Below are 26,425 nucleotides of genomic sequence, written 5' to 3'. Positions count from 1 at the left end.
TGCTGCCTGTCTCCTCTTCCAATAGGACTGAAAACATGGGCCCAAAATCAATATTTGTCATAAGTTACAATATATTTTATGGGTTTTTTGCTGGATTCTTTTATCCACAGGGAAATACGCAGTCCAGTCTATCTTGACTCAGAAGTTAACACTACTGGTTTCAATGAGACTTACTCTCCTATTAGCCTGAATCTACCATCAAACTAACTCACACTATAGTACCTTATGCACAGCAACACTGCAATTATCAGACAAAAAAGGTTCTACACATCTTACTGTATCAAATCTCAAAAAGCCATTGAGCCGTTAATAGCCTTATATAATTAGCCTGGGGTCTGCAACCACAATACCTTCAGATACCCTTCTTAGTGCCTTCTGGGGGCCCTTACCTCTTCCAATTTTTGGAAGAATGTAGTTGTTGGGAGGAGGTTGCCTTTTCTTGCTTTTTGGTCTCTATTTTATTTGTGGGGTGGGTGTAATGGTTTGCTTGGGATTTGGGGGAGGGGCTTCTGATGAAAAACTGCATTATTTTTTTCTGGGAAATAGGTATTTTGTGGTGTCCACAACAGTTTTTTAGATTTCCAAAAGTACCTGCCCCAGTCCAAAAAGTTTTGGGATCCCAAATTAGTAGTTGACAATTTCTCTGAAGAATTGGTTATTGATAGTAGATAATAATGATGTCTTTGGTAATAATACAGGTGATAATGCAGTGTAATCTGACAGGAGGGGAACTGGGTACAGGACATTCTTCTCTGGTTAAATGAGAATATTATCATAGAATCATAGAACAGTAGAGTTGGAAGGGGCCTACAAGGCCATCAAGTCCACCCCCCCTTATATGAGAACCATTAGAAATGGGAGATACTCAATATTTACCATGTCTGCAGTCTCATCAAAATATTGCATGCTTCCATAATCTAACTATTTCTCCCTTTTTGTTTTGTGTGTTAAGTAACAAGCCAAACCCCAACCAGATCAATGTAAATAATATCAAACCAGGAGTGGTAAATGGTACAGGAGTTCAAGCACAGAACACAGGAACAGGACGAGCTTGTGAAAGCTGCTATAGTAAGTTATTTGTGAATGTAGCTATTTGTGCAAGAACAAGAAATATGTATTTGAATGGTTAATAAGGGGATGTAAGTCCAGTTTAAGTACCCTTTTTACTTTTAGAGTAGATACATATTTTAAATCTGTGACTTGGAGCCAGACACTTAATATCTCCACCCCACCCGTCTTCTTCTGCTTCCTGTAGAGACCCTGCTTGGTTTGGCTGTGCCCTGATGCTTAGAAGTACACCATTAGGAGAGGAAAGTGAGAGAGTGATACAGGGTTGGGCTTGCCACTGTGTCCCTTGGCATCATTTAGTCCAGTAAAGTAGGAAAGTGGGAGCAGGGGAATTGCAGTCTGAAGCCAGGAGAAAGACTACACTCAAACATCCCAGAAGAATGGAGAATCCTACCATATCTGGGCACCCAAAGAAAGTCTGGAAGGTACAAATTCCTGCATAAGACTATATGGACTTGCCTAACTGTGATTAGTGTAGCCCATCTGGATCCACTAATGTTGACATGGGGATCTGGATGAGCTACTCTAATCACAATTTAATATCAAGGTACTGATAATGAGTAGCCACATACAGTAACAACTTGAGACAACCCCATGGTTGTCATGGAGGCCATGAAGTCCCAAGCCAGAACACTAGAGGCAGCCTCAGCATGGACATTGAAATCACCCAGCACTATCGTTCTGGGCTCCTCCAACACCACAGCCAAGATGACCTCCACCAGCTCAGAGAAGCTGCCGGGCAGCAGGGTGGAGCGTACACCAGCAGCAACCCTAGTTTACTGTCTCCTCGGCCCAATACCAGGCGCAGGCCCTCACAGCCAGCTCCAAGACAGAGTGGTTTCCTGGTGACAGAGATGGAAGTTCTGTAGATCACAGCAACTCCTCCCCCCATCCCTGCAGCCTGTGCTGGTGCTGCAGCGAGTATCCAGGTGGGCAAAGCTGGGTCAGCTCAACCCCTCCAAGCTCACCCACCCAGGTCTCGGTAATACACACCAAATTGGCAACTTCATCCACAATCAAATCATGGATGAGAGTGGTCTCATTATGTACCATTTCTGGACTGGAATAGCCTGACTGCTGTTGTCCGTGCACTGGATTACTATAATGCGTTCTATGGGAGGCTACCCTTGAGGTTGGTCTGGAAGCTGCAGCTGGTGCAATGGGGCAAGGTATTGCCGACATGTCACCCTGCTGCTGAAAGAATTACACTGGCTACCTATTAGCTACTGGGCTAAGTTCAAGGTTCTAGTTTTGATGTACAAAGCCCTATACAGCTTGGGACCAGGATACCTGAAAGACCATCTTATCCTTTATATACCCGGTCGATCACTGCACTCTGCAGGTGAGGGCCTCCTGCAGATAGCATCTTATCAGGAGGTCCGTTCCACACAACATAGGAAACAGACCTTTAGAGTTGTGGCACCTACCCTTTGGAATTCCCTTCCCTTAAATATTAGACAGGTGCCATCTCTGTTATCTTTTCAACACCTACTGAAGACCTTCCTCTTTCAACAAGCCTTTTAAGTTGAGACCTCATCCCAGTCTGTGTCTGTGTTGGAATTGCTTTTTAATGTTTTTAAACCTTTTCTTTTTTAAAAAAAGATGTTTTTAAAGCTTTTTAAAAAAATGTTTTTAAAGATGTTTTCTTATAATATATATAAAGTCTGTTTTTATGATATTTTAAAGTGTTTTTAGTGCTTTTCTTTGCCACCCTGGGCTCCTACTGGGAGGAAGGGCAGGATATAAATCAAATAATAAATAAATAAATAAAAATAGGAAGAGCCTTGAGAAGAGCAAGTCAGTTTGCCTGCTAATCAACCCAGGAAAGGTGCAGATTGCACAGATTTAGCAAAATGACTTGCAGAAACTGCCCTCAATTTCCATAACAAACTTAAGCATGTTATTTTCAAAATGTAAGAGGTAATTATGTTTCTGAGTACAACAAAGTAATTTTGCTATAATAACACAAAACTAAGCCTTCTGTATGCAATTGCTGCTCCTATATACTAGAAAGTTGGGTGGTTTCTCTTTTGCAATAGCAAAGAATCTCAACAGATTAAGTCCTAATGAATGTCCATTTTTGCTATTCCTAGTGACACAATCTCATCAGTGGTATTCTTGGGGTCCTCCTAACATGCAATGTCGTCTTTGTGCATCTTGCTGGACATACTGGAAAAAATATGGAGGCTTGAAAATGCCAACACGGCTAGATGGAGAGCGGCCAGGGCCAAATCGAAACAATTTGGTAAGTATTCAGTTAGCAGGCAGAGGCCCCAGCCTCCCACTGTCATTCCTCACTGGACAGTAGGCCAAAAAAAATCCCCTGAGATGGACCAGAACTCCACCTTATTTTGCCATTCTCTCTCAGAGCTGCCATAAATGGAGGGGGCACAGTGAACATTAGTGCATGTAGCTTTAAAAAAATTCCAAAAATGTGGCAGCTCTGTCCCTGCATGCAGATTGTCATTAGCCCCACATTTTTAGTAATATCCTACTTTCTTAACAGACTCCACCTCTGCTAAACATTGTTTTCTCATTTTCTCCTCCTACTTGGTCCTGGCTCTCAGCCAGCATTCTTTATTGGCTAGCACTCTTTTTTTCTCTCTTCCTCTTGCATCCTTGTAAGAATATGCAAGTTGCTTTGAGACTTGTTTTGTAGAAAGCAATGAATAAATGCAAATAATAGTTATTATTATTATTATTTAATTTCATGCTCCTGTTTTGCTCTTTCTCTCTCTTGTTCAATTCCGTTGCTTTTCTGCCTGTCTCTTCCTCAGACCCCCGTGGTTCTTGCATCTGTTTTTCTCTCTGTATCACAGTCTATAGCTAATTTTGGCCTGTGGCCATCATGTTTCTCGCTTCCTGGATCCTAAAATCTCAAGTGCAATTCACGTGGGGACAAGCTGCAACGGACTTATATTTTGTGAGAAGATTCCGTTGCCCATTTTCATTCTCTTAGAATTATTTTAACATTGCACCTACTTAGCCAATAGGACTAAGGGGCTTGATAACGGCTATCACAATGATCCTTGTTATTATAAGGGGGCTGCCGCAGCCACCACAGTTTATACCAACAAGCAAACCTAGCCTAGCCATGAGGCTAGGACCATATATGCACCATGATATCCACTTGGGAAGTGTGCAGAACATAATATCAAATGCTCTCAGTGGGGAAGCGGAGAGAGCTCACAAACAGTCCTTGCAGCCTATTGCCCTGTGCCCACTATTTCAGAACTGGGCTGACCAAGTATAGACTTATTTGTAATGCTAACACCATATGCTGCTGCTTCTGCAGAGGCATTGGAAGAGCAGATCTTCAATCTCTTAAGTGACAAATTGATACAGAGAGGAGCTTTTATGTACATATTTCCATTTCTTCTCTTGCATCCATTGGCACTCCACAAGATCAGTTGGGACACGACAAACTGCATCCTCAAGGCATCCTGGTGGCCACGATGGCCTTGACAGCCTTGGTTCACTGTGCCGTTATAATTAGTGAACAGCATCCATCTGCTTGCTGTAGTGGAGATACATTTTTTCTCAAGGCAGCAACAGGATACTACACCATGAAGTATGGCTGTGTTTTGGGGGATCCAGCATGACGTGAGTGCCTCAAGCCCGCAGCAAAGATGTTCTTTTGAATGCATATAAAAGCCTGTTAGAAGAAAGTTATATGGACACAAATTAATCTTGTTTATCTATTTTACTGAGTCCAAGGATGAGGATCTGCTCTGTTCTGTTCCTCTTGAATACTTGTACCTACAATGAATGGGTTTAGCCTTGTCATCACTAAGAGTGCATTTGGCAGCAATTTTGGTCTTTTATGAGTGGCAGACTTGTTGTTTTCACATGATTTGGTCATATATAATTTTAAAAGATTTACAGAATTTGTATCTTCTAGCTAAAGTCCCATTGTTTTCCTGCAGTCTGTCATTACTGTTGTAATAACCTATACATATCTTGTTTGCCATGCCTATCTCTGTCTCCTGTCATTCAAGGCAGCCTTTTTCATAGCTATCATATATCTACATGGTGTACTAGCAAACTATGCTGCAAATTCACCATTTCCACTAGAAAAAAAAATAGTAAACAAAGGGAAGAGGGTTTTTTAAATTATTATTTGACCTTAGAAACAGTCTCCACAGTCAGCATTGTCCAAAAATAGAAGAAACAACTGTCCAAAAACCTGAAAATCTATGAGATGGCAGTGGAATGGCATACTATAAGTAACTGTCCCTCTTTCAAACTGTTTCCAAGAAGTAATGCCTGCCTCTAGTCTAACAGAATAGGATTTGAGCTGTGCATGCCGATGTTATACAGGGATTTTAATTGCCTGTTTAATTGTCTGACATAGTTATTATGTAGTTAATTTGAGGCAGTAAAGTATGGCTGTTTTTTAAAAACCCTCCCTCAAAAAGCACTTCACTCATTGTTCTAAAAGGAAAAAAGTTTATAAGAGGGTCTTTTCTCCCATTTCTCCAAATTTCTAATTTTTCCACTGGAAAAATTGAAGAAGGGACCCTGGAAAAAGATAGGAAAAATCCCCCTTCCAATTTTTCTGGGCTCGTTCTGGGCCTTCATGCTTCTGGGATGATTAACAGTTCCACAGCTCTGCATGGGCTTAGATTTCATATATGTAACTGCATAGATCAGCACTCAAATAACCTATTTTCTTTCAAGGAACTCTTCTAACCAAATTTTCCAGAGTCCTCACAGTGCGCCCGTGAGAAACGGCGGGAGCCCCAAGTTTGCCATGAAAACACGGCAGGCTTTCTATTTACACACAACAAAGCTGACCAGACTTGCCAGACGATTATGCAGAGACATCTTGCGTCCATGGCATGCAGCACGGCACCCTCATATGCCTATCAACAGTGCAGCAATCAAAGCAGAATGTGAGTCTTCTACTAATTGCATAAAGTTAACTTACCTGCCTGTCAAGAACCTATACTGCCAGAATTCTGATAGCAGTTGAACTTCTAGAGTGAGAGGGAATGGGGTCTAAAGAAACCAGAAGCCAGGCAGAATGGGTGACTCTCAAATAAGTCTATGGTTGAGAGCAGCTAGGATATGAATTGTACATCTGTCCGTTGAAAGGTGATGGAAAGAAGGAAAATGAAAGGCAGGAAGAGAGAGTAAAATGGCGTTTCAACCCCCTATATAGCTATAAAATGCTCACAACTGGAGCTGGCAGCTCTCCAGCGCTATTTAGCACAGCAGAAGAAGGCCTGGAGGATCAAGACAATAATTGTTTATCCCTTTCCCACTCCTGACCTCGTCCTCCTCCGAGCCTTGAACAGTACTACAATGCTGCTGCTCCAAGCTGGGCAGGAGTACTTTTTTCAGGGTTGGGGATATATTGCAACATCGTGTTTCAGGTCCCACTTGTATTAAATATTATTGTTTGTGCATTCCTTGTGTAGCTTTCCTTTATACTGAAATATTTTTTAAAAACTGACTTTGACATGAAAGATACTTATTTGTTTGTAGTATAGAAATAAAGTATCATTTGTTTCAATATTGTCTTCAGGTGCATGTCGTTTGCCAGAAGCATCAGAAAATGTGTTGTTACTAAAACAAGTCATCAGAAAACCTTTAGAAGCAGTACTTCGGTATCTAGGTAAATAGACCTACATGCTTTTATTTGTATAGCTTAAATTATAATAATATTATTCACTAGCAAAAAGTATCATATTTGACAAGCAAATGGGGGTTAAAGGATAGAAAGTTCCTATCTTCTCTGTGACCCTGTTTTCCTTCCCATAATAACCCCCCTAGCTATATCACTACCTAGTTCTGTCTGCACCACAAGATTGGCCCTAACGACACTTGACTTTTCTCCCAAGGGATAAATGCCATTTTTCTTGTATGGGAGAAAGGAAAGGGTTGCCCATAGTGTAGTGGTTGCAGTGTATACACTTCGCAGTGTACACATTTCCTAAATAAATAAAACTAAACTAAATCCTGCAATTTTTCTCGTAGGCCCCTTGCACTGGTTGTACTTGGGGAAAATGCAGCATCTTTCAGCCTTTAATCATAAGCAGAGAAAATAACTGATAATGAGAAATTGACTTTCCAGACTGGAAGCTTGTGTTTTCTTGGCTTTAATTATCGTACTATTTAATACAACTCAGTGCTAGTTTGGTAAAATATATTAGAGCTGTCCAAATATTTCCTAGGATCATTTCTTGAAGATTTTGTACTATGTGTTTGTTTGATTACATGTTTTGGAATATTAGGACATTGTGGGTTGTATTCAGTATAGCACTGAGTGGATCACAAGGATTTCTCCTTGTGCAATGGAATAGTCTCCCCCTCCTCTCCCCCCATGCCCCCTAAATCTGTTCTGGGGATTCTCTCAACCCTCCAGATCAGATTTGGGGATGGCACAGACGCCAGGGGAGAAGAGGGGGGAATCCCATTATGCTAGTGCAACTTTTTAGTTGAATACTACCCAGTGTGATGATGAGAACATTTCGCTTTCTCTATAAACTACCTTTTAATATTAGGATTTTCCTCAAATTGTGGAAGGAAAATATATCATTTTATCTCATGCAAGGGTGGTTAATCTGTGGCCAGATGTTGGTGGGCTTACAACTCCCATCATCCCTGACTATTGGCCATGCTGGTTGGGGTTGATGGAAATTGGAATCCAACAACATCAGGAAGGCCATAAGTTAGCCATCCCTACTTTAATGATATTTTCCTGAAATGTCTGCAAGGGGAGCGTTGGTGGCAAAACCAGCCATAGTGGCTGCTGACCTAGTAGAGTGCGCTGTTATTCTAGAGGGAATAGGAAGCTTAAGAGACTCATAAGCTAAAGTAATACATGTGCGCAACCAGCGAGACAAGGTAGAACTAGCTACTTTCTTCCCCATAGATCGCAGATGAAAAGATACAAACAAGGACTCAATTAGTTTTATATCCTGGGTCCGGGACAAGTAGGTCTTGAGGGCCCTCCGAACATCTAACGAATGCCAAGCCTTCTCCAGGGGATGGTTGGGATTCGGGCAAAAGGAGGGAAGAACGATGTCCTGATTGCAATGAAAGGCCGAGTTGACCTTGGGACGGAAGGAGGGATCTGTCCACAGTACAACAGAGTCCTTATGAAAAACACAAAGATGGCATGCAGAAGACAATGTGCCCAATTCCAAGACTCTTCTCACAGAGGTGATCGCAATCAGGAACAAGACCTTGAACAATAACAGACGTAATGGTACAGTCCTAAGGGGTTCAAAGGGAGGGCGTTGGAGAGCCTGCAGAACCTTTGACAAACTCCATGAAGGGAAACGATGGGACACAGCTGGCGAACGTAGAGCGGCTCCCTTCAGAAAACGTTTGATAAGCGGGTGCGATGCAATAGGAGTATCAGTGGATGAAACTGATAGAATGGACAATAAAGTGGACGCATGTCGACGTAAGGTGTTGGGCTTAAGCCCCATCCTTAGACCTTTATGGAGGAATTGCAACACCTGTTGTATTGTGGCTTGAGAGGGAAGGAGTTTTTGGGACGCACACCAGTTGGAAAATGCTACCCAAGTATGCTGATATATACGAGTGGTAGATGGTCGTCTAGAGGCCAGTATAATGTCAATTACTTCTTCAGATAGGCCTGCGCACCTCAAATGTCCCCGTTCAAAAGCCAAGCTGTTAGATTGAGCCAATTGGGGTCCTGATGCCATATTGGCCCCTGTGATAAGAGGTCTGGCCTGACTGGGAGCGTCCAAGGGTCTGTCACTGACATGGCAAGGAGGTCCGAGAACCACAGCCGACGGAGCCAGTATGGGGCTATCAGAACCAGTTTGGCCCACTCACATCGCGCCTTCCTCAAAGTTCTGGCCAGAAGTGGTATTAGGGGAAAGGCGTACAGCAGGCCGTCTGGCCACAGTATCGATAGTGCATCCACCGCTTCCGCTGTTGTATCCAGGTATTGTGTGAAATACCTGGGTAGCTGGGAATTGAGACTGGAGGCAAACAGATCCACTGAGCAAATGCCGAAGCGACATTGGAGAAGAAGGAATATCTGTGGATGAAGTTTCCAGTCTCCTGGGAAGATCTGTTGTCTACTGAGCCAGTCGGCGGTCACATTCCAAATTCCTTGGAGATGTTCTGCTTTTAAAGATTTCAGACTTTTTCTGCCCAGTCGAATATTTGGTAGGCTAGGTTCTGTAGAGTATGAGACCTGGTGCCCCCTTGTCTGTTTAAATGAGATTTTGCACATGTGTTGTCCGTTCAAATGAGGACATGGTCCAAGGGGAACAAAGACTGAAAATGAAGAAGAGCTAAGTGGACAGCTCTCAGTTCCAACCAACTGATGTTCTGAGTCCGCTCGGCCTCGGACCAAACCCCTTGAACAAACTGGGAGTTGCAGTGGGCTCCCCAGCCAGTGAGACTGGCGTCTGTGGTTACAACAGTCCTGTGTGGTTCTCTGAACGGAGTGCCCCTGTTGAGATTTTGAACCATCGTCCATCAGCGGAAGGAAAGACGCAGTGCATGATTCAAGATGATTGTTCGGTGATTGGACCTGGCAATGTCCTGCTGAAACGGTAATAAGGCCCATTGACGTTGGCGAGTATGAGCTCGAGCCCATGGCACAATGTGGATGGTGGACACCAACATGCCCAGAGCCTTTGCTAGAAGCATCACATCTGCACTTGGATGAAACATCAACAGGCGTGCCATGTCTCTGATGGCTGCGATGCGGTCTGAAGACAAAAAGACCATCGCCTGTACGGTGTCTAGTCTTGCCCCTAGATGTTGTAGTTGTTGGGTTGGCTGGAGATGACTCTTGTCGAGATTGATTAGCCAGCCATGGGTCCGCAAAACATGAAGAGTGAGGGTCAGATGGAAATGAGCCAGTTCCCTGGAACTTGCCTGTATTAATAGATCGTCCAAGTAGGGGTAGATATGCACCCCTTGAAGGCGGGGATAAGCTACCAGGATGAGTAGCACCTTGGTGAAGACCCTCGGAGTAGACAAAAGACCGAAAGGCATCGCCCGATATTGAAAATGCTGGGGGCCGAAGGCAAACGGAAGAAACTTTCTGTGAGCTATGCAAATAGGCACGTGGAGGTACGCTTCCTTTAGGTCGACAGAAGCCAGGAAGTCTCCTTCGTGAAGGCTGTCTGTAATGGAATGGAAGGACTCCATTTTGAACCTATGATACTTTACAAAACGGTTGATGAATTTGAGGTCCCACACCACCCTCCACGACAGATCTCGTTTGGGCACTGCAAACAGGAGGGAGTACACCCCTTCCGACCTCTCTGCTGTAGGGACAGGCTCTATTGCTGCTATGTCCAAGAGGTGATGTATAGCTTTTTGCATGATGCAGTGCCTGGGTGGAGCCTTGGGATAAGGAGAATGATGAAATCTGTCCGGAGGGGTTGTCCAAAACTCCAGTGCTTAGCCGTGATGAAAAAGATCTCTGATCCAAGCAACCTGTGTCAGGCGCAGCCAGTGGTTTGCAAACAGAAGTAATCTGCCACTGACCGGTATCGCATCAGTATTGTCTGCGCTGGCGAGGCCCTCCACGATATGAAGATGTTGAGGCACCTCTACGTCCCTGGTATTGACCTCTGCCTGGGTAATGTTGTCTGTTCCAAACTCCTCTGGAGGAATGGAACTCAGTGGCTCAAAAATTGCGGCCTCGTGCCCCGCTCCTCGAAAGGGCTGGAACGCGCAATATGGGGTGAGGCGTCTGAACGGCCTGCGATCATCGTTCCTGGCAGTGGCCAAGACAGGCTTCCGAGCATTCTTGGGGTCCACTAGTACTGCTTTTAGGGCTTCCTCACCAAAAAGTAGTGACCCAGCAAAGGGTGCCCTAGACAAGTTGACCCTGGCTGTAGAATCTGCTTCCCAGTGACGTAGCCAGAGAGTTCGCCAAGCAACTACCTGAGCAGCCATGGCTCTTGCTCCCAGCTGAGTAGAGTCCAGAGTGGCATCGGCCACAAATGCCGCCATCTTGCGTAACTTCACCAGGGACTTTCTCAGAGAGACAGGATCAGGATTGGGGTCATCTAAAAGGTCATCCAACCACATCAGTGCTGCTCTTGAGAAGATGGAAGCTGATGCAGAAGCCCGCATGGCAAAGGCAGTAGCCTCATGGTTTCTTCGTAAGGCAAAGTCTAGTCTCCTCTCAGAGGCGTCCTTCAAATGTGAGTCCCCTTCCCTCGGCAGGAGGGATCAAGAAACTAGACCAGAAATCGGCTCGTCAATACCGGGGACAGCTAGCTGACTTGTAAATTCCGGAGCCAAGGTGTAAAGCTTGTCAGCAAGGGCTGCGAAACGGCGTGTTTGTAACAGGCGAGACCATTCACCCTTGGCCAGTTTAGCGATTGGATCTGGCACAGGGAGGTAGTGCTCTGTTGATTTAGGGGATCTCAAGACCCTGCCCCCCTTAATAGGGGGAGTGGCAGCCGCAGGTTGCAGAGGTTGGAGGCCTAAGGTGTTCAAGACTCTGCGAGCAAGGGGATGATAATTGGCTGCATCGAACAGGCGATAGGATGCGTCCTCCTCCTGTTCCGACTGATCACTCCACTCGTCACCTTCAGCTTGCAGAGAATATGACGGATCCTCCACACCGGCAATCTCATCGACAAACCTGCCCCTGGCAATGTCGAAAGAGTTTGGTGAGCATGATGGATCTGCCTCATTGCCTCCATAATGGCCCATAGCGCCAGATTGTCTGTGCACACTCCGCTGAGGAAGGTCAGTGACCTGTGACTGTGACTGTGCTTGAGAAAAGAATGATAGCATGTCTTGTAATTGTGATATGAACTCATGAGACAACTGCAGCCCTGGTGGGGGAGGTAGTTGCACTTGTTGAGGCAAGATTACAGGGGGCTCATCAGGCTGGGATGATGAATGAGCCCTAGGGGGCAATATGGGAGGAGGCGGACAGGTGGCTGCTGGCTGGGCAGGGAACCCTTGAAATTCCTCCTCAGACGACCCTGCAGGAGAATGAAAAAGGGCTGTCAATTGTTCTTGGCCCCCCTCCTCGGGAACTGGAACCGATACATAGCGTGCTCTTTTGGAAGTGCTGTGACTGGACAGATGTTTAGTTTTGGCAACAGACTTGGTGTGTGGTCTAAGTGGCTTGTGTTTAGCCGACTTGTGGTGTGAAGTAGCCTTACATGAAGGAGTTGCCTTTGACGTCTGAGCTGCTACTGGCTGTTGCTGTTGATCCGCCATCAGGTATCTACGAGAGGGGTTTCAGTACACGCCCACAGATGAGGGAGAATGTACAGACCCAAGGCTATAGTGCACGCCCACGGCTGGGGTAGAATGCACAAATTCCAAACAGCCTTAGTGCACGCCCACGGTTGGGGGAGAATGCACAGTACCAAGCAGCGTCAGTAACGTCCAAGCCACTATAGTGGAAAGCCTTGTGCAGGATTCTCTTTACCCTGCAGCACACGCACAGCAACTATACTGAAGGGCCTTGTAAGGAGTTCTAGTTTAAAACAAAAACATGAAGACTAGGTCTAAATATCGCTAAGGGTATGAACTGACAGAGAAAGAGCTAGAAGGAGTGCAAACAAAAAAGGTGCCCGTTAAAAAGAGCAGGAAAATTTAGCAAAAACAAAATGGCAGTCGGGACAAGAAAAACAGCAATGGCAGTCACAGAAAGGCACTGGGACCCAAAAAAGAGACCGCCAGGAAAACTGCTGCCGTCTGGAAGCAAAAGGGCCTCCGCGTACTCTTTATAGCCGCAGGAGAACCGAGGAGCGCAGTCGCAGCTTCTTAAAACGGCCGCAGAGCGAGCTGGAGTGGGGGGGGGCGGCAGCCAAGGAAAAATCAAACGCCGCCGCTGAGGCTAGAAAGAAAGGAGCTGCAGCTCCAGGCACCTGGCCAGGGAACTAAGGCAGGCCGCTGCCGAAACGGGCGGCAAGAAAATGGAACGGAGCAGCATTGGCGCTGAACAGAAGGCTGCAGCCGCAAGCCCCTGACTGAAAAAAGCCAGCCGCCGCCACCGCGGTCTCCCGGCTAAGGAACGCAGTCCCCAACAAAGGGAACCAGGGGGGAGAGACTAAACAGGAAACAACTCCCTCAAAAATACCAGTCAAAATCAAAACACGGTAAAGGAAAGAAACAGGCAAACAATCAGTCCCACACACTTCCAAGCAATGACAGAGGGAAGGGATTGGGAGTAAACGACCACACTCAGCTCCACTCACTCCTTTACACAAAATACAAACACAGAAAACTTAGCTAAAAGCTATCGCTATTCTATCCAACTGCCTCAGACGAAGGCAAGAATGAACTGGAGAATGGGAGGGGCCTGAGGCCCCTAGTCTTGACTTCAGAACATTCTTGCCTTCAGACGATAGGTGGAGCTATGATATCCCACTTGATGGCAGGCTACCTGTGGAAAATGTAAACTTTATAGTGACCTGGTTCAAGGTCCTCTTCCCTGGTCTGGAGCTGACTGTCGATGACTTGGAGCATACACATAGAGCTGTCAGCCTAAGCCCCAAAAGGGAGCCCCACTAATTTATTTATTTTATTTATTTTATTCCACTTATATACCACCCTTCGTCAAGAGACCCCAGGGTGGTTTACAACACAGAACAGAAAAAACAATATATATCAATACTTAACGTAATATCTATTCAATATAAAAATTAAAGCATTTATAATGAGAAATACTCAGTAAAATACAAAGTCTCACAACGTAAGTTATGACCTACTTATCTCAGGTTCAACTGTAAAATGCCATACATATATAACAGCACCAACCTAAGATAAGAGATATGGTTCTTTGTTTTGCTCGCTGTGAAAAGAATGAAATTTGGAGACATACCTGGTAAGTCCAGACTGTTTTTCATGACAACCAGCCAAATATGATATTATTGTTGTTGTTGTTGTTGTTGTTGTTGTTATTAACATTTGTATACCGCCCCATGTTGCAAGATCTGCCCCAGAAACCTTGTGCAAAAAACATTATCTGAAACCTTTTACTAGAAAGTTACGAGAAGCAGGCATAAAGTACAGATGGGGCTTCCCTTTTAAGCCGATTGTCATTGAGAGGTATGGTCATATTCACTGCAACAAACAAGAAAGAGGCAGCAGACCTGCTCACAAACTTCGAGATGGATCCCCCTCCAGAGATTACACACTCTGAGCAAACTGCAGATGGAGAAGACAAGCTGGGGAATTATCAGACAGAGGATGGGATCTGAACCCTAAAGAACACAGTACACACAAAAGATCCCTGCAGAACAGTAAACCAGATTAAGCAACTGCTCCTAGCTATTTTCTTTGCTCATCAGCTGCCAAATACAGCTGAGCACCCGTAATTTGATTTCTGGCAACCCTGCTACACAACCCCCTTTATGGACTAAGTTCTTACTTTGCCCAGGCAACATGAAGTGGGGTAATGTACTTGGTTCTGTAATCACAATGCCCCTGGGAGGGAATTCCTTCCTCTTTCATCATGTTTTGAGGTATTCTGAAGCCATTACAGAGGCTCCCCAGATGATTTCTGCTGTACCCCTTTACATAAGAAAGTTTTATGGGTCATTGTTTCTGCATTATGCTTGGTGTTTAGCTGTAGATTCGCAAAGCCTGGATGTAAAAGTGTACGGTTAATGCTCTCATGCGCACTATCAAGACAAACTTTAAAGCTGGGGCTCAGAAGTTTGAGGTATTTAATTTCAAGACATGATTGGGTTGGCATAATTTTGCTCTGTGAACATAGTATTAGATAGGAAAGATGCAAATTGGTTTCACATGGAGACATGATTTCATAAAAGACTGTCATTGTGGACCTTAAAATAATCAGGGAGAGATACAGTTTTGGATGCAGCACTTGATTTTAAGGTTTCAAAAGTTCTGACATACATAAATTGTTTTCTTTTCATATGGGGGACATTGGCAAATACAAGGATGATAACGGTTGGTTCTATATATGCCTCCAACCAAGGTCAGACATATTTCTTACACTCGTTTTTAAGGAGTTCTGAACCTTTGCCCAAGGAAATGTTATTCTTGGAGAAGACTTTAATTGGAATGTTCATGGTCTATCTTCAGTGGATACTCTGAGTAAAATGTCTGACAAACAATTTGAGAAAGACAGCCAAAGGTAGAAGCAGCTACTTCATCTGTTACAGGAATGGGGTGTTGGCAATGTGTGGAGTGAACTAAAGAGAAGAGCTTTCTATTCAGCCTGCCATACATACTCCTATAAAGACTATATTTTTGACTTCTTGTTCTTTGTTACAATCTGTGGCTTATTCCAATATAGGGCAGATCACACCCTGGTAGAGGTTGGGTTATGGCTACGATGCCCTAGCCCCACTTCTTCCTTGTGGACTTTCTCCCCAACTGGAGAAAAGCTGGGGTATGTGTTCCATGTTACTGTCTAGTAGGTCTGGCTGAAATACCATGCCTGGCAATAATGTTGTGCAACAGGAGATGGTGGGAGTTGTGGTTTAACAATTTGTTAGTGGCCACTCCAAGAGGGCTGCTGGGGACCCTTCGTGGTGGATGAGTGTGTTTCCTTTGTGAGATAGCACATGGATAAACTAGAGACAGTGTGAATGTTTGAGCTTCTTTTATTGATAGAATTAAGCAGTATCAGGTGTTACCCTGAGAAAGGGTTTGTGCTGGTGCGTTGATAACCATTCTTACAGTATCATGATGCGCAGTAGCCTGGCTGTATGAACTAATGGGGGTCGTTTCCTGTGGCAGCACCTGTGGAACAGCCTGTGAATGCAAGAAGCATGGGGGGCATACAGTGGATAGCTGATAGCTGTGCACTTGTGAGCATGCCCTAGTGCAGGTGTGGGTGATGAGTAAGGAGAGTGAGGGGTCCTTGTATGGTGCATCTTCCCATGTTTCTCACCTGCCATGTGGAGGGAGGAGTAATGAGAAAAGCAATTGAAACCTTATCCCTGTGGGTCTCCTTGGGATGTAGCATGGGGCCTCGTGCATGTGATCCTGCAAAACAAAGCACAATTGCATGGATGTTTTGTGAGTGTGGGAGAGCACACGTGGAGTGAACAACACCCTATTCCTATGAGGGTGTGGCATGAAGCCTGCAGACTCTGTGTGCTGTGATCCTGCTGTTCCAGACTCCATGTCAGTAATTTTGGGGGAGGGGTGAATGCTCACTGTCTGGATATGCAGCTAGTGCCTCATAGCAGGGGCAGCTATTAAGGGTCCCACTGCCCTCTGGGCTCTCCACACAAGGGGGAGGGTGTGGTTCATTCTGAGGTTGGCTATGGAAGGATGTGCTCCCCCCTTTCCTGCGCTTAAACTTGCAGAGTGGCAAGGTTTTCTGCTGGAGATGGTTTTCACTCACGCTGATACAAAGTTCCTGCTTTGGTTAAGAATGTTAGCAAAGCCCTTTCCTTCCATGAGCTATGGAGGTTAACTTTGCACAACGTCCCATGTTTTTGTGTAAAGTGCCTTGGGTTTGTCTTTGGGCTCCCGTTTCTACCCCTTCCATTTTTTCATATGTTGATTGAATTTTTTTACCCCTGCTCTTTCAACGGTGTACCGTATATTCCGGCGTATAAGACGACCCCCAACTTTTCCAGTTAAAATATAGAGTTTGGGATATACTCGCCGTATAAGACTACCCCTGCTTATGACATGCAGGTACTTAGCAGGAAAACTGTCACTTATAAACTTATAAATATTAATATTTGGATTGTCCAGTTGTTTTGTTTTTGTGCCTAGGAATTACCACCAAAAACTGGGGAAAGATGTGAGAAATCTTTTTTTTAAAAGCAACATTAAATGCCTAGACTCTAGTTTCCAACACTATGGAGTATTTATTGATTGATTAAGAGAATTTATATCCTGCCCTTTTGCTGTTAAAAACAGAGCTCAGCACAGCTTACAAATATAGTAAAAACAATAAAAATACACAGTCAGAGAAAAACAAGCCAAAATGTTAGGAAAAGGAGTCTTTCACACCACATGCTCAGTTCTAAATACTGTTGCAGCAAGTTTTACAAGTTCCTCCAGTATTCCACTGGTGCAGGCACTCAGACATTCAAAGTACTGTATGTTTCTTAGGTTTTATAAAAGCAGAGCTTTGCTTAACTCAAAATTTCTTCTCCCTTTGATCAACCACATCTACACAGGTTCCATCTCCGTACTCAAAATGAAACTGAGCCTGGAAGTGTACAACAACCCCACACATACCTTGCTAATTCGATTATCAATGCCAGGATGTCTGTCTTATCGACTACTCTCCTGCTCCCCCCCCACACACACACACACACACCGGGCATCATGAAAGACCCAGTCCTGGGCTCAGAAAGAAAATAAATATCTGGTCCTCTTCAAAGTATTGATAAGCCTCTTGTTTTAATTGAAATAATAATTATAAATTCTTGTTCTTATCACTAATGGGAGTTAATTATCTTGCATATGCTGCTGTTGCTTCTATGGCTGTAACGGAGTGAGGATAAAGATAAGTGAAATGCAAATAGGAAAAAAAATACAGAAGGCAGTAACACTTTCCTAAATGTAATACCATACCAACCACAACAAGATTCCTATAAGGCAAAAAACTAAGCATCTCACAACCAGTCAGGATTCCTAACCAAAAACCAAAAATATGATAAATGAAGAAATATTTATATAAGCATAACTATCAAATATATTTATTATTTACACAAACTGTAAAGATATTTATAGTGCAATCCTAAATTTATTTATCCAGAAGCAAGTCCCAGCGTATTCAATGGGGCTTACTCAAACAGGGACAGAAATGCAACCTCAAGTGATAAGCAACTTCATTCACACAACCCAAAATTCCGAATCATGCCACTTTACACTGTTTTGCAACTGTTTATACTTGTTTTTATGGTTATTGGATTTTAAATGGCTTTATTTCTTGTTGTGAGCTGCCTTGGTTTCCAACCCTACCTCACAGGGGTGTTGGAAAGACTCCATACACACACGCACACACTGCAGATGTATAAATACATACAGCCCATATAATAGTTTATTGTCAAACCAATTGGTCATTGCAGAAAAATCAGTATTAGTTTTTTAAAAATCAGTATTAGTTTCCTACAGAATAAAAACTGCAATACCTAAGTAAGCCCTGCCTACTTGCTTTAAAATAGGACTGGGGGGGGCAGAAAGAGAACACAAACACAATTCTTTTTTACATTCACTCCAAAGTCCCATTGATTTTCAGCACATTCATAATCATGTCTACTCAAAAGTAATTCCTACTGAATTCAATAGGATTTACTCTGGACATATGGGATTAGCACTGTTTTTACCCCCAAAAGCAACTATTGGGAAGGTTTTCAAAACACTGCCCAGGATCTGACTCCTACACACAACAGGGGGAAAAACTGAAATGTATATACCTACCCAATTTATGAGATTTTCAGATAAACAGGAGGGGAAACCACCATTTTCTGGCCTCGCAATTGCAGACACTGCCACCAAACAAACACTTCACTGATTGGCTGAAATCCTGAACGGGCGGGGTTAAAGCTACAAAGTGCTATACAGTAGTTTAAAAAAAGATTTAACCGGGGGGGGGTGCCTGACTTTTTTATATATATCTCGAGAACCGCACCACCTAGAAACTTAATTTTTTTTTTAAATGAAAACTGAGAATCCGGGCCACCTAAGGGGCTAGCCAGGCACCGGGTGGCATGCTTAGAATCCGGGTAAAACCCGGCTAGCCGGGCAATATGGCAACCCTAATAAGACGACCCCCGGCGTATAAGACGACCCCCGACTTTGGAGAAGATTTTCCAGGGTTAAAAAGTCGTCTTATACGGTAAGTTACACCAGGTTCCAAGGACATGGCAGGTGTTTGATAGGTTTGGATATGGTGGACCTGTGACCAGCCCTCACTACACCCATTCCCTGCCCTTGGCACACTCTGCTTTTGACCTTTCCACTGATATGGCTCCTAGCAAGTGTATCTTGTGCCTGCCAGGTTCACCGTTTTCACCAGCATTCAGGTTTTCTTCCAGTGTGGGGCTATCTCCACCAAGTCTGTGTGTGTGAGCCCCCTCATCCTAACTGATCCCTCCCAGCTGGCAGACCTGATGGTTTGGATTGTTCAGTTAATGTAATAATTTTACATTTTAATGAAGTTTGATTATCATGTATCTTTTTACCCTCAAGTTCATTCATGAAGGTTCAAACTACAATGATGATAGCAGATACGAAAGTGAGCCATGCCCTCCTAATTTTCATTAAGTGGGGTACTTACATGCCAGCTTGCAGCTTGCCTTTTTACATTCTGTGTCCCCAGATAATTTTCTCCCCCAGCTGAGCTCCAATACCAAAAGTTACCTTAGGTGGAAGAAAAGGGCGCAGAGGCGATAGGAAGGGAGGGCTCAGCTCTCCTGCATACACATTTTGTTCTTTTAAAAAATGGGGTAGTCCTCTTCTTCCTACTTTATTCATGTTTGGATCAGTGTTGGGTTTAAACAAATCTTTTGTAGTATGGCCCTAATATGCTGCTTTCTCCATACAGAATCGCATCCCTGCCCTCTGAAACCTGATCCTGCTAAGAGTTTGTCTGGCTCTCTCAATAGTGTGCCTTGTGCTAAGTTTGCTCCAGTCATGAACAATGGATCTCCAACTATCCTGGGAAAAAGAAACTATGAGCAGCACAATGGGATGGATGGTAAATATTTTCTGGTACTAACGTTTTGTAAAATTTTGTAGAGTAACTTTTAAGTCTGCAACCACTGTTTACAAAAATGTATATATTGGGGAAAGTGTGCATAAAAATGAATATATGAGTCAAAATAACATACAAAAATACATTATATGATGAGAAATTGCTTGCAAAAATTCATACATTAGTCAAAACTGCCTATAGAAATGTGTTTGTTAGGAGAAATTCACACTAAAATGCTGCACAATTTTTGTGAGGATTTTTTTTAAAAAGTGAATTGATGCAGAAATGTGGAGATCTGAATTTAAGGTTGGGAAAATGAGACACGGAGAGAACCAAGACCCACAGACCTTTGCATCCCTAGTCCAGACTAACATCCTACAAAATGTGGAGTACTGACTAGTTGACATGAACCATTCTTTTGGAGCATTTTATTCTGTGGCATATTACTCAAGAAAATGTGCCTCTACTTATTTACATTGTGTGGTGATGTTTGGCAGGTGTTACAAAGCAAATGCACGTGGATGCTCTGGGCAAACAGTGTTGCGTGGCAGGGCTGATTGACTAGCTACTACAGAAACCCAAAATGGGTCACATATACTTAGGTATTAATAAATGGTTCATTTTTCCTGGGTTCACCCAGTTTGCCCATAGAATGCTAAACATTGTGAATTAAACATTAAATAATAAGTAAACATTAAGTAATTTGCAATAGTCCTCAGAGAAATATTGTAGCTGGCCATGCCCTAATTTAATACAGTAGGGAGCAGCATGGCAAGGAATTCAATTTTAAAGATGTGTTGTGTGGGTGTGTTTGATGGATTGATGGAATTATCAGTCATTTCCTGTAAAACATCCTGAAGTAATTTAACAATAAAAACCTATATAAAAATTATTTCAAGTCCAATTCAGATGTAGATTAGGATAAAAATCTCCACTTAAAAGGTTTGCTGGAAAATAAAGCATTCAGTAGAAGGTACTGAAAAGATGGTGTAAATTGTTATTCACAGTTAAGCAAAATTTTGCTGAAATTTGTTTCATGAACTTTTGATACTTTGTTGTGACTCTTTCACCAAATATTCCCAGCTACCTAAGAATGCGGATGTTTTGAAAGTTTTTTTTCCTGGCCATACACCATAACATCTGCCATACAGATGCACTGTGCATTAAGCAGTATTCATTGTCTAACTGATTCCTGGATTAAGTCAACATTCTACAAAGCAAGCAAACGCCTACACAGATGACACTTGTTATCTGTTTATTTAAGTTAAACTTCTCAAATAATGCTATATCTGATCATTGATACAGTTTCTTAATATTTCTATTCACTGTGTTCTACCAGGCAACACGAAGAAGCGCCTTTTGATGCCTAGCAAGGGTAAGATTTTGGAGTTGTACTCGGCTTGTGGTAGGACAGTGTAACTTCTCTAGTTTCATTTGCTGGTTTTTGAAGTTCGCTTGTTTGTGCCTGTGACCACTCGTTTTGTGTTGTGTGAAAACATTGTTTATACATTGTCTGTATACATTGCCTCCCTTCATAATTTCCTACCATTTCATACACATGCCATTAATGTCCTGAAATAATGTGCCAGTTTTCAGACTAGCTTTCAGTGTAATCTCTGATTTAGAAGGTGATGTTTTATGATAAAAATATGAGCCATACCCACCCTTATCAATTTAAATGCAGCTGACTAAAATGTCCAGATTTAGAAGCCCTTCTGAGAGATGTTTGACTTTTGGCAAGTATCCAGAGGACGGGTGTTCCATAACTGGAGAGCAGCCACCCCTGCGGTTGCTGTATATAACCTTGTAGAAGTAGCAGCACCATGCCTCTGCTTTAGTACAAGGGCAGGGAACCTTTTTTGGACTGAGGGCCTCATTACCCTGGTCAAAAGCTGTTGAGGGCCTGGCCTAGACCTAAAGTAGGAAGGCGAGACGTGCACATTATGGCTTGCCATTAGCACATACACAGGGATGCATGATCACATGTGCACACTCACAACTGCAAACTAAGCACACACACACAATCACACACTTAATACAGGCCCAAACATTTCTCTCTCCCCCCCCCAAACTACAATTAGGCTTCTAAAAATCCTCCTGTTGAAGCCAGTAGATATTTTTCCCATCCTTATGGGGTCTAAATGTAAAGTCTAAATGTGGACCAAGAGTGGGTGTTTTGAGGAGTGGGAGATTGCAGCTGCACAGTTTAGCCCTTCCTCAGTGTCCCCCCACACCACATTTTGGCTTCAATGGGAGGTTTTCAAAGCCTCATTGTGGTAGTAGAGGTGAAGAGCCTATGGGGTGATGGGGAAAGCTCTGTGGGCTACATCTAGCACATGGGCTGGTGATTGATCGTCCCTGCTGTAGTGTTTCGGAGGCTGTGGTGGCTTTCAGGGGAAGAGATTTTTTTGAGGTATGCAAGGTATGTAAGGCTTTATGGGTGAAAACAACTTAAAAGCCTATGCAGTTGGAATTCTGCCTTGGATGACTATACTGTCCCAAAAGGTGTGATATACATCTCAAAAAAAGAGTCTTGCAGAAGGGTAGCCTAACAAATTTATTATAGCACAAGCTTTCATGGACTGTAGCATATTTCATCAGATGCATGAAGATTTATCCTCAGCTGGCAAGATACAAGTTTAGAAAAAATGTAAACAGAGAATCAGATGGCAATGAAATAGAAAAGGTACAGAATTAAGTGACCATTCACAACAGCTTTAATTGGTAATTAAACTATCATTTCTTGGTGGCTCATCTCAGAAAGTATGTCGCCTTAGAAGTCTTCAGTCTGTCTGTGAATAGTGTGTTGGAGTAGTAAAGTCTCAAGAATAAACAGTTTGAATAGTAATAACTGTTGACAATCGGCAACCTATGGCATAGTTTCAACCTAATGAAGCAATAACTTTCTAAGTTTGAGAAACGAATTGACCAGGAAAGGAACCCCTTCTCCCTCTAGTGTGGGGTAGGATACAATAACCATAATTATGCCATTCATGTCTGGATTCTGTTTCACAAGACTGACTATATGAGGAGGGGGATGAAGAAGGTATCACTTGTCTGCAATCATTAATTTCCCACATAATCCATTCCTCTGGAGAAGAGACATGACAACATTTTTAAAAGATGAGGGTAAGCTTCATTTCATAACATATAGCAGTATATTGTTGCTCACCTCTTCCAAAAGACAATGGAGAACCTGAACTGCATAAACTAATTTTAAAGTGACAAATTTGATAGTAATGGATGTCTTCTTATGAATTTTAGCTTCTCAGAACTGAACATGGCAGAAAATATTTTAGGTATATTACATTATTGTATAGCACAGTTCGTTTATTTAAAACGTTTTATGCTTCTTTTCAGCTAAAAGTTTCCAAGCCAGTTTCTGGCTTACCATATAGGTAGGTTTTCACAACCTCAGTATTTAGGTTAGCCTTAGGTTGCTCAGTGTTCACCTTCCTATGTGGGAAACACAGCAACCTCTTTGCATCAGGTAGCAGTATTATATTAACCTTTAATTTTTATATATAACTTGATACAAAAACTCATTGACACCTGATTTCATAACATCAAACTAAATAATACACAATATGAAGAGCATAATGAACATCAAACTTGAAATAAATCTAAGAAGCTTAAAAGCAATCTTAAGGAGCTTGTGTTAATTTCAGAATCTTATCACAATTGTGAGAAGCTGCCTATAGAAGAGTCAGGGTGTCCCCTGTAGGATTTTATTCTACAGGATTTTCCACGGTAGATTATTCTTATAAATAATGAAGTAAGACAATTTCTTTCTGTGTGATCCATATGCTTCCTGAACTAAATGAGTTATTTAAACTCTGTTCATTCCCACATAAACAAGACCATTTCCAGAAAGAACATTTGTAACTTTCCTGTTTAAGAGAGCAACCCCCACCCAGAACAGTAATGGTGGGGGTGGTAGTATCCTCTCTGCTAGCCTCTGCCAGCAGAAAGGAGTGACGTTAGGAGGGCTCCAACCCAAGCTGGTGGTAAGCTTCCCCCGGTGGTTCTTCCACCAGAGGTAGGCAGTGGAGAGCCCTGTTAACAGGGCATTCCAGGATGGGAATGGGGCACTAGCAGCTTTGGATCCAGTGAATCCAAAGCCCTAGAAATTCCCCAAGGGCCCTAATTGTAAAGCAATGCCTCTCACCTTCCACTCTGGCCTGTGCAAGTGGCGGGGTTGTGGATACAGCAGTGGGTCCCCTGTTCCCTGGCCAGGGTTTGGATTGTTCTGCCCAACATGGTTCTTCCTCCTAATCCTTTCTGAGATATAGGGGACACTTTCATGTTGTTGCTGACGGCAGACTAGGTCAGGTTAAAAGACAGAAGAAGAATTTGAAAAGATAGAAGAATTTGAAAGTTGAACAAGGCAGCAACAAGGAAACAACTCCAGGTGCTTGAAAAAGAATTTGTTCTTGCCCAATGTGTTTTGAAATAATCCTTCTTTGGGGAGACTATAACAATAAGAAATACTTTACACAGAAATGGATAATAAAGTTTAACAATATGAGATTGCTATTTTACTTATTTACTATAAACAAAATTATCAGATTACTAGTTGTGAAGTGTTGTGGCTTTTTTACAAGAACTAAAGATATTTAGATATATATGCTAAGAACAAAATTGTATCTAGACTAACCAAATTAAAATAGAGCAAACATCTAAATGTTAAACAACCCATAAAACAACAAAATGTCTTGCTGCTGCTTAAAACCATGGCTTGGGTGCTCTCAGCAATCCTATCACATTCTGGGGACAGAATGCCCCCAGGAACGCCGCTGCATCATGATATATGGTTGTTCCCAGGAATTCTTGAAGCAGAAGCAAGGCTTTTTCATTCTTTACACCGGGGTTGCCAACCCAGTGCCCACAGGCACCATGAGACACACAAAGGCCTTCCTTTATGTCTGCAATAAGAGGCCCCAGACACTGGGCTTTTAAAAAAAGTAAGTTTCTAACCCTCATAGAAGCAGAAAACTTAAGAAGCAGAAAATGCACAGGGACCCTTCTAAAAGTTCTCTGTGAGATGAGCCATCATGGCTGTTCCCACGTCTGTTTTTAGCTAAATGAGTGAAGTCAGGGTGTGATTGATAAGTGTGCTGTTTGGACACCAAGCAATAGGAATCCCTGGAGTCCTAAAGAGTTTCTATTTTCCCACTTACATCTTATTTTCTAGTATCTTTTGGAATCTCCATAGTTTGTTCTTCCTTTTTCCTGTGATGGGTTTGTCCTAGAAATTATTTTCTGCAAATATTGTTACATGATAAGTGCAGGTGGATTTTAAAAAATCCTCTCCCCAAATGCCCATGTAAAATGTGAAAACTGTGCAAAGAGATTAAGCATGTTTCCTGCTCTGCAGAAGCTGATGTCCAGGGACTCATTAAGAATTCACTGTGTATACTTAACTTACAGTACAATGTCCCAAGTAATATCAGGCCCTACCCATATTGCCGGTCACACTTTGGACCTTGTTTTTTGTGTTGGAGGAGATATTTGTGATCTTGGTGTGGAGGAACTTTCATTAGTTCCGTTGTCATGGACAGATCACTACCTGGTCAGGTTTAGACTTACTGGGACTCAGAACCTCCGCAGGGGTGGAGGACCAATTAGAATGGTCCGCCCCAGGAGACTGATGGAACCAGACGGTTTCCTGACGGCTCTTGGGGATTTTCCTGTCACCTTGGGAGGTGATTCTGTCGAAGCTCTGGTCGACCTCTGGAATGAGGAAATGACCAGGGCAGTGGACACAATCGCTCCTAAGCGTCTCCTTTCGCGGATTGGACCTAAATCTGCTCCTTGGTTTACCGAGGAGCTGGGTATGATGAAACGCGAAAGAAGACTAGAGCATCGTTGGCGGAGAACTCAGAGTGAATCTGATCGAACACGGGCTAGAGGCTATTTAAAGACCTATTCTATGGCAGTCCGGGCTCAGAAGAAAGTTTTCTTCTCTGCCTCTATCGCGTCTGCCAAGTCTTGTCCGGCAGAACTGTTCTGAGTGGTCAGGAGCCTTCTAAGCTCCGACCCGTGTGACCATGATGATGACCACTCAGCAGCCCGTTGTCATGAATTTGCGCGGCATTTCACAGAGAAAGTTGCCCAGATTCGTTCTGACTTAGACACCAAAATTAATACAGTCTCTGGGGATGTAGCTATGGCTCCTGCTTGTTTGATTAGAATGGATTCCTTTCAGCCTGTCCAACCCGAGGATGTGGACAAAATCCTTGGAGGGGTGCGTCCTACCACCTGCATATTGGATCCTTGCCCTTCCTGGCTTATAAAAAATGCCGGGGGGGGGCTGGTTGATTGGGCCACGGAGGTGATTAATGCCTCCTTGTTTCAGGGAAGAATTCCGCCCTGTTTAAAGGAGGCAGTAATAAGACCTTTACTGAAAAAACCCTCCCTGGACCCTGCATTGTTAGTTAACTATCACCCAGTCTCCAATATCTCTTTTTTGGGCAAGATAATAGAGCGGGTGGTGGCTACCCAACTCCAGAGGTTTTTGGATGAAACGGACTATTTAGATCCATTCCAATCTGGTTTCAGGCCCGGTCATGGGACCGAGATGGCTTTGGTCGCCTTGGTGGATGACCTACGCATGGAACTGGACAGGGGGAGTGTGTCCCTGTTAGTTTTACTGGATCTCTCAGCTGCTTTCGATACCATCGACCATGGTATCTTGTTTGGCCGCCTTGCTGGGATGGGACTTGGAGGCATGGT

At 43.3% G+C, this 26,425-nt stretch overlaps 1 protein-coding gene across 11 annotated transcripts in view; it reads left to right on the top strand.

The window, feature by feature from the left end:
* The window catches only part of MTA1 (metastasis associated 1), a 148,040-nt gene that overhangs the window by 71,370 nt on the left and 50,245 nt on the right, over positions 1–26,425 (top strand). For 8 of the 11 annotated variants that reach the window (XM_061584418.1, XM_061584379.1, XM_061584353.1 and 5 more), the window contains 6 exons: positions 953–1,068; positions 3,162–3,313; positions 5,774–5,963; positions 6,599–6,688; positions 19,541–19,693; positions 21,030–21,065. In XM_061584418.1, coding sequence (XP_061440402.1) covers positions 953–1,068; positions 3,162–3,313; positions 5,774–5,963; positions 6,599–6,688; positions 19,541–19,693; positions 21,030–21,065 — 737 coding nt within the window. Of the gene's footprint in view, positions 1–952; positions 1,069–3,161; positions 3,314–5,773; positions 5,964–6,598; positions 6,689–19,540; positions 19,708–21,029; positions 21,066–22,706; positions 22,820–26,425 lie in introns of all 11 variants that reach the window. The other 3 variants (XR_009757874.1, XM_061584359.1, XM_061584407.1) reach the window with 3 other exon arrangements.

Source organism: Rhineura floridana, chromosome 1, assembly GCF_030035675.1.
Source record: "Rhineura floridana isolate rRhiFlo1 chromosome 1, rRhiFlo1.hap2, whole genome shotgun sequence".
NCBI classification, from domain to species: Eukaryota; Metazoa; Chordata; class Lepidosauria; order Squamata; family Rhineuridae; genus Rhineura; species Rhineura floridana.
The sequence above is the reverse complement of the archived record's forward strand: the minus strand, read 5'-3'. Positions and strand labels throughout refer to the sequence as shown.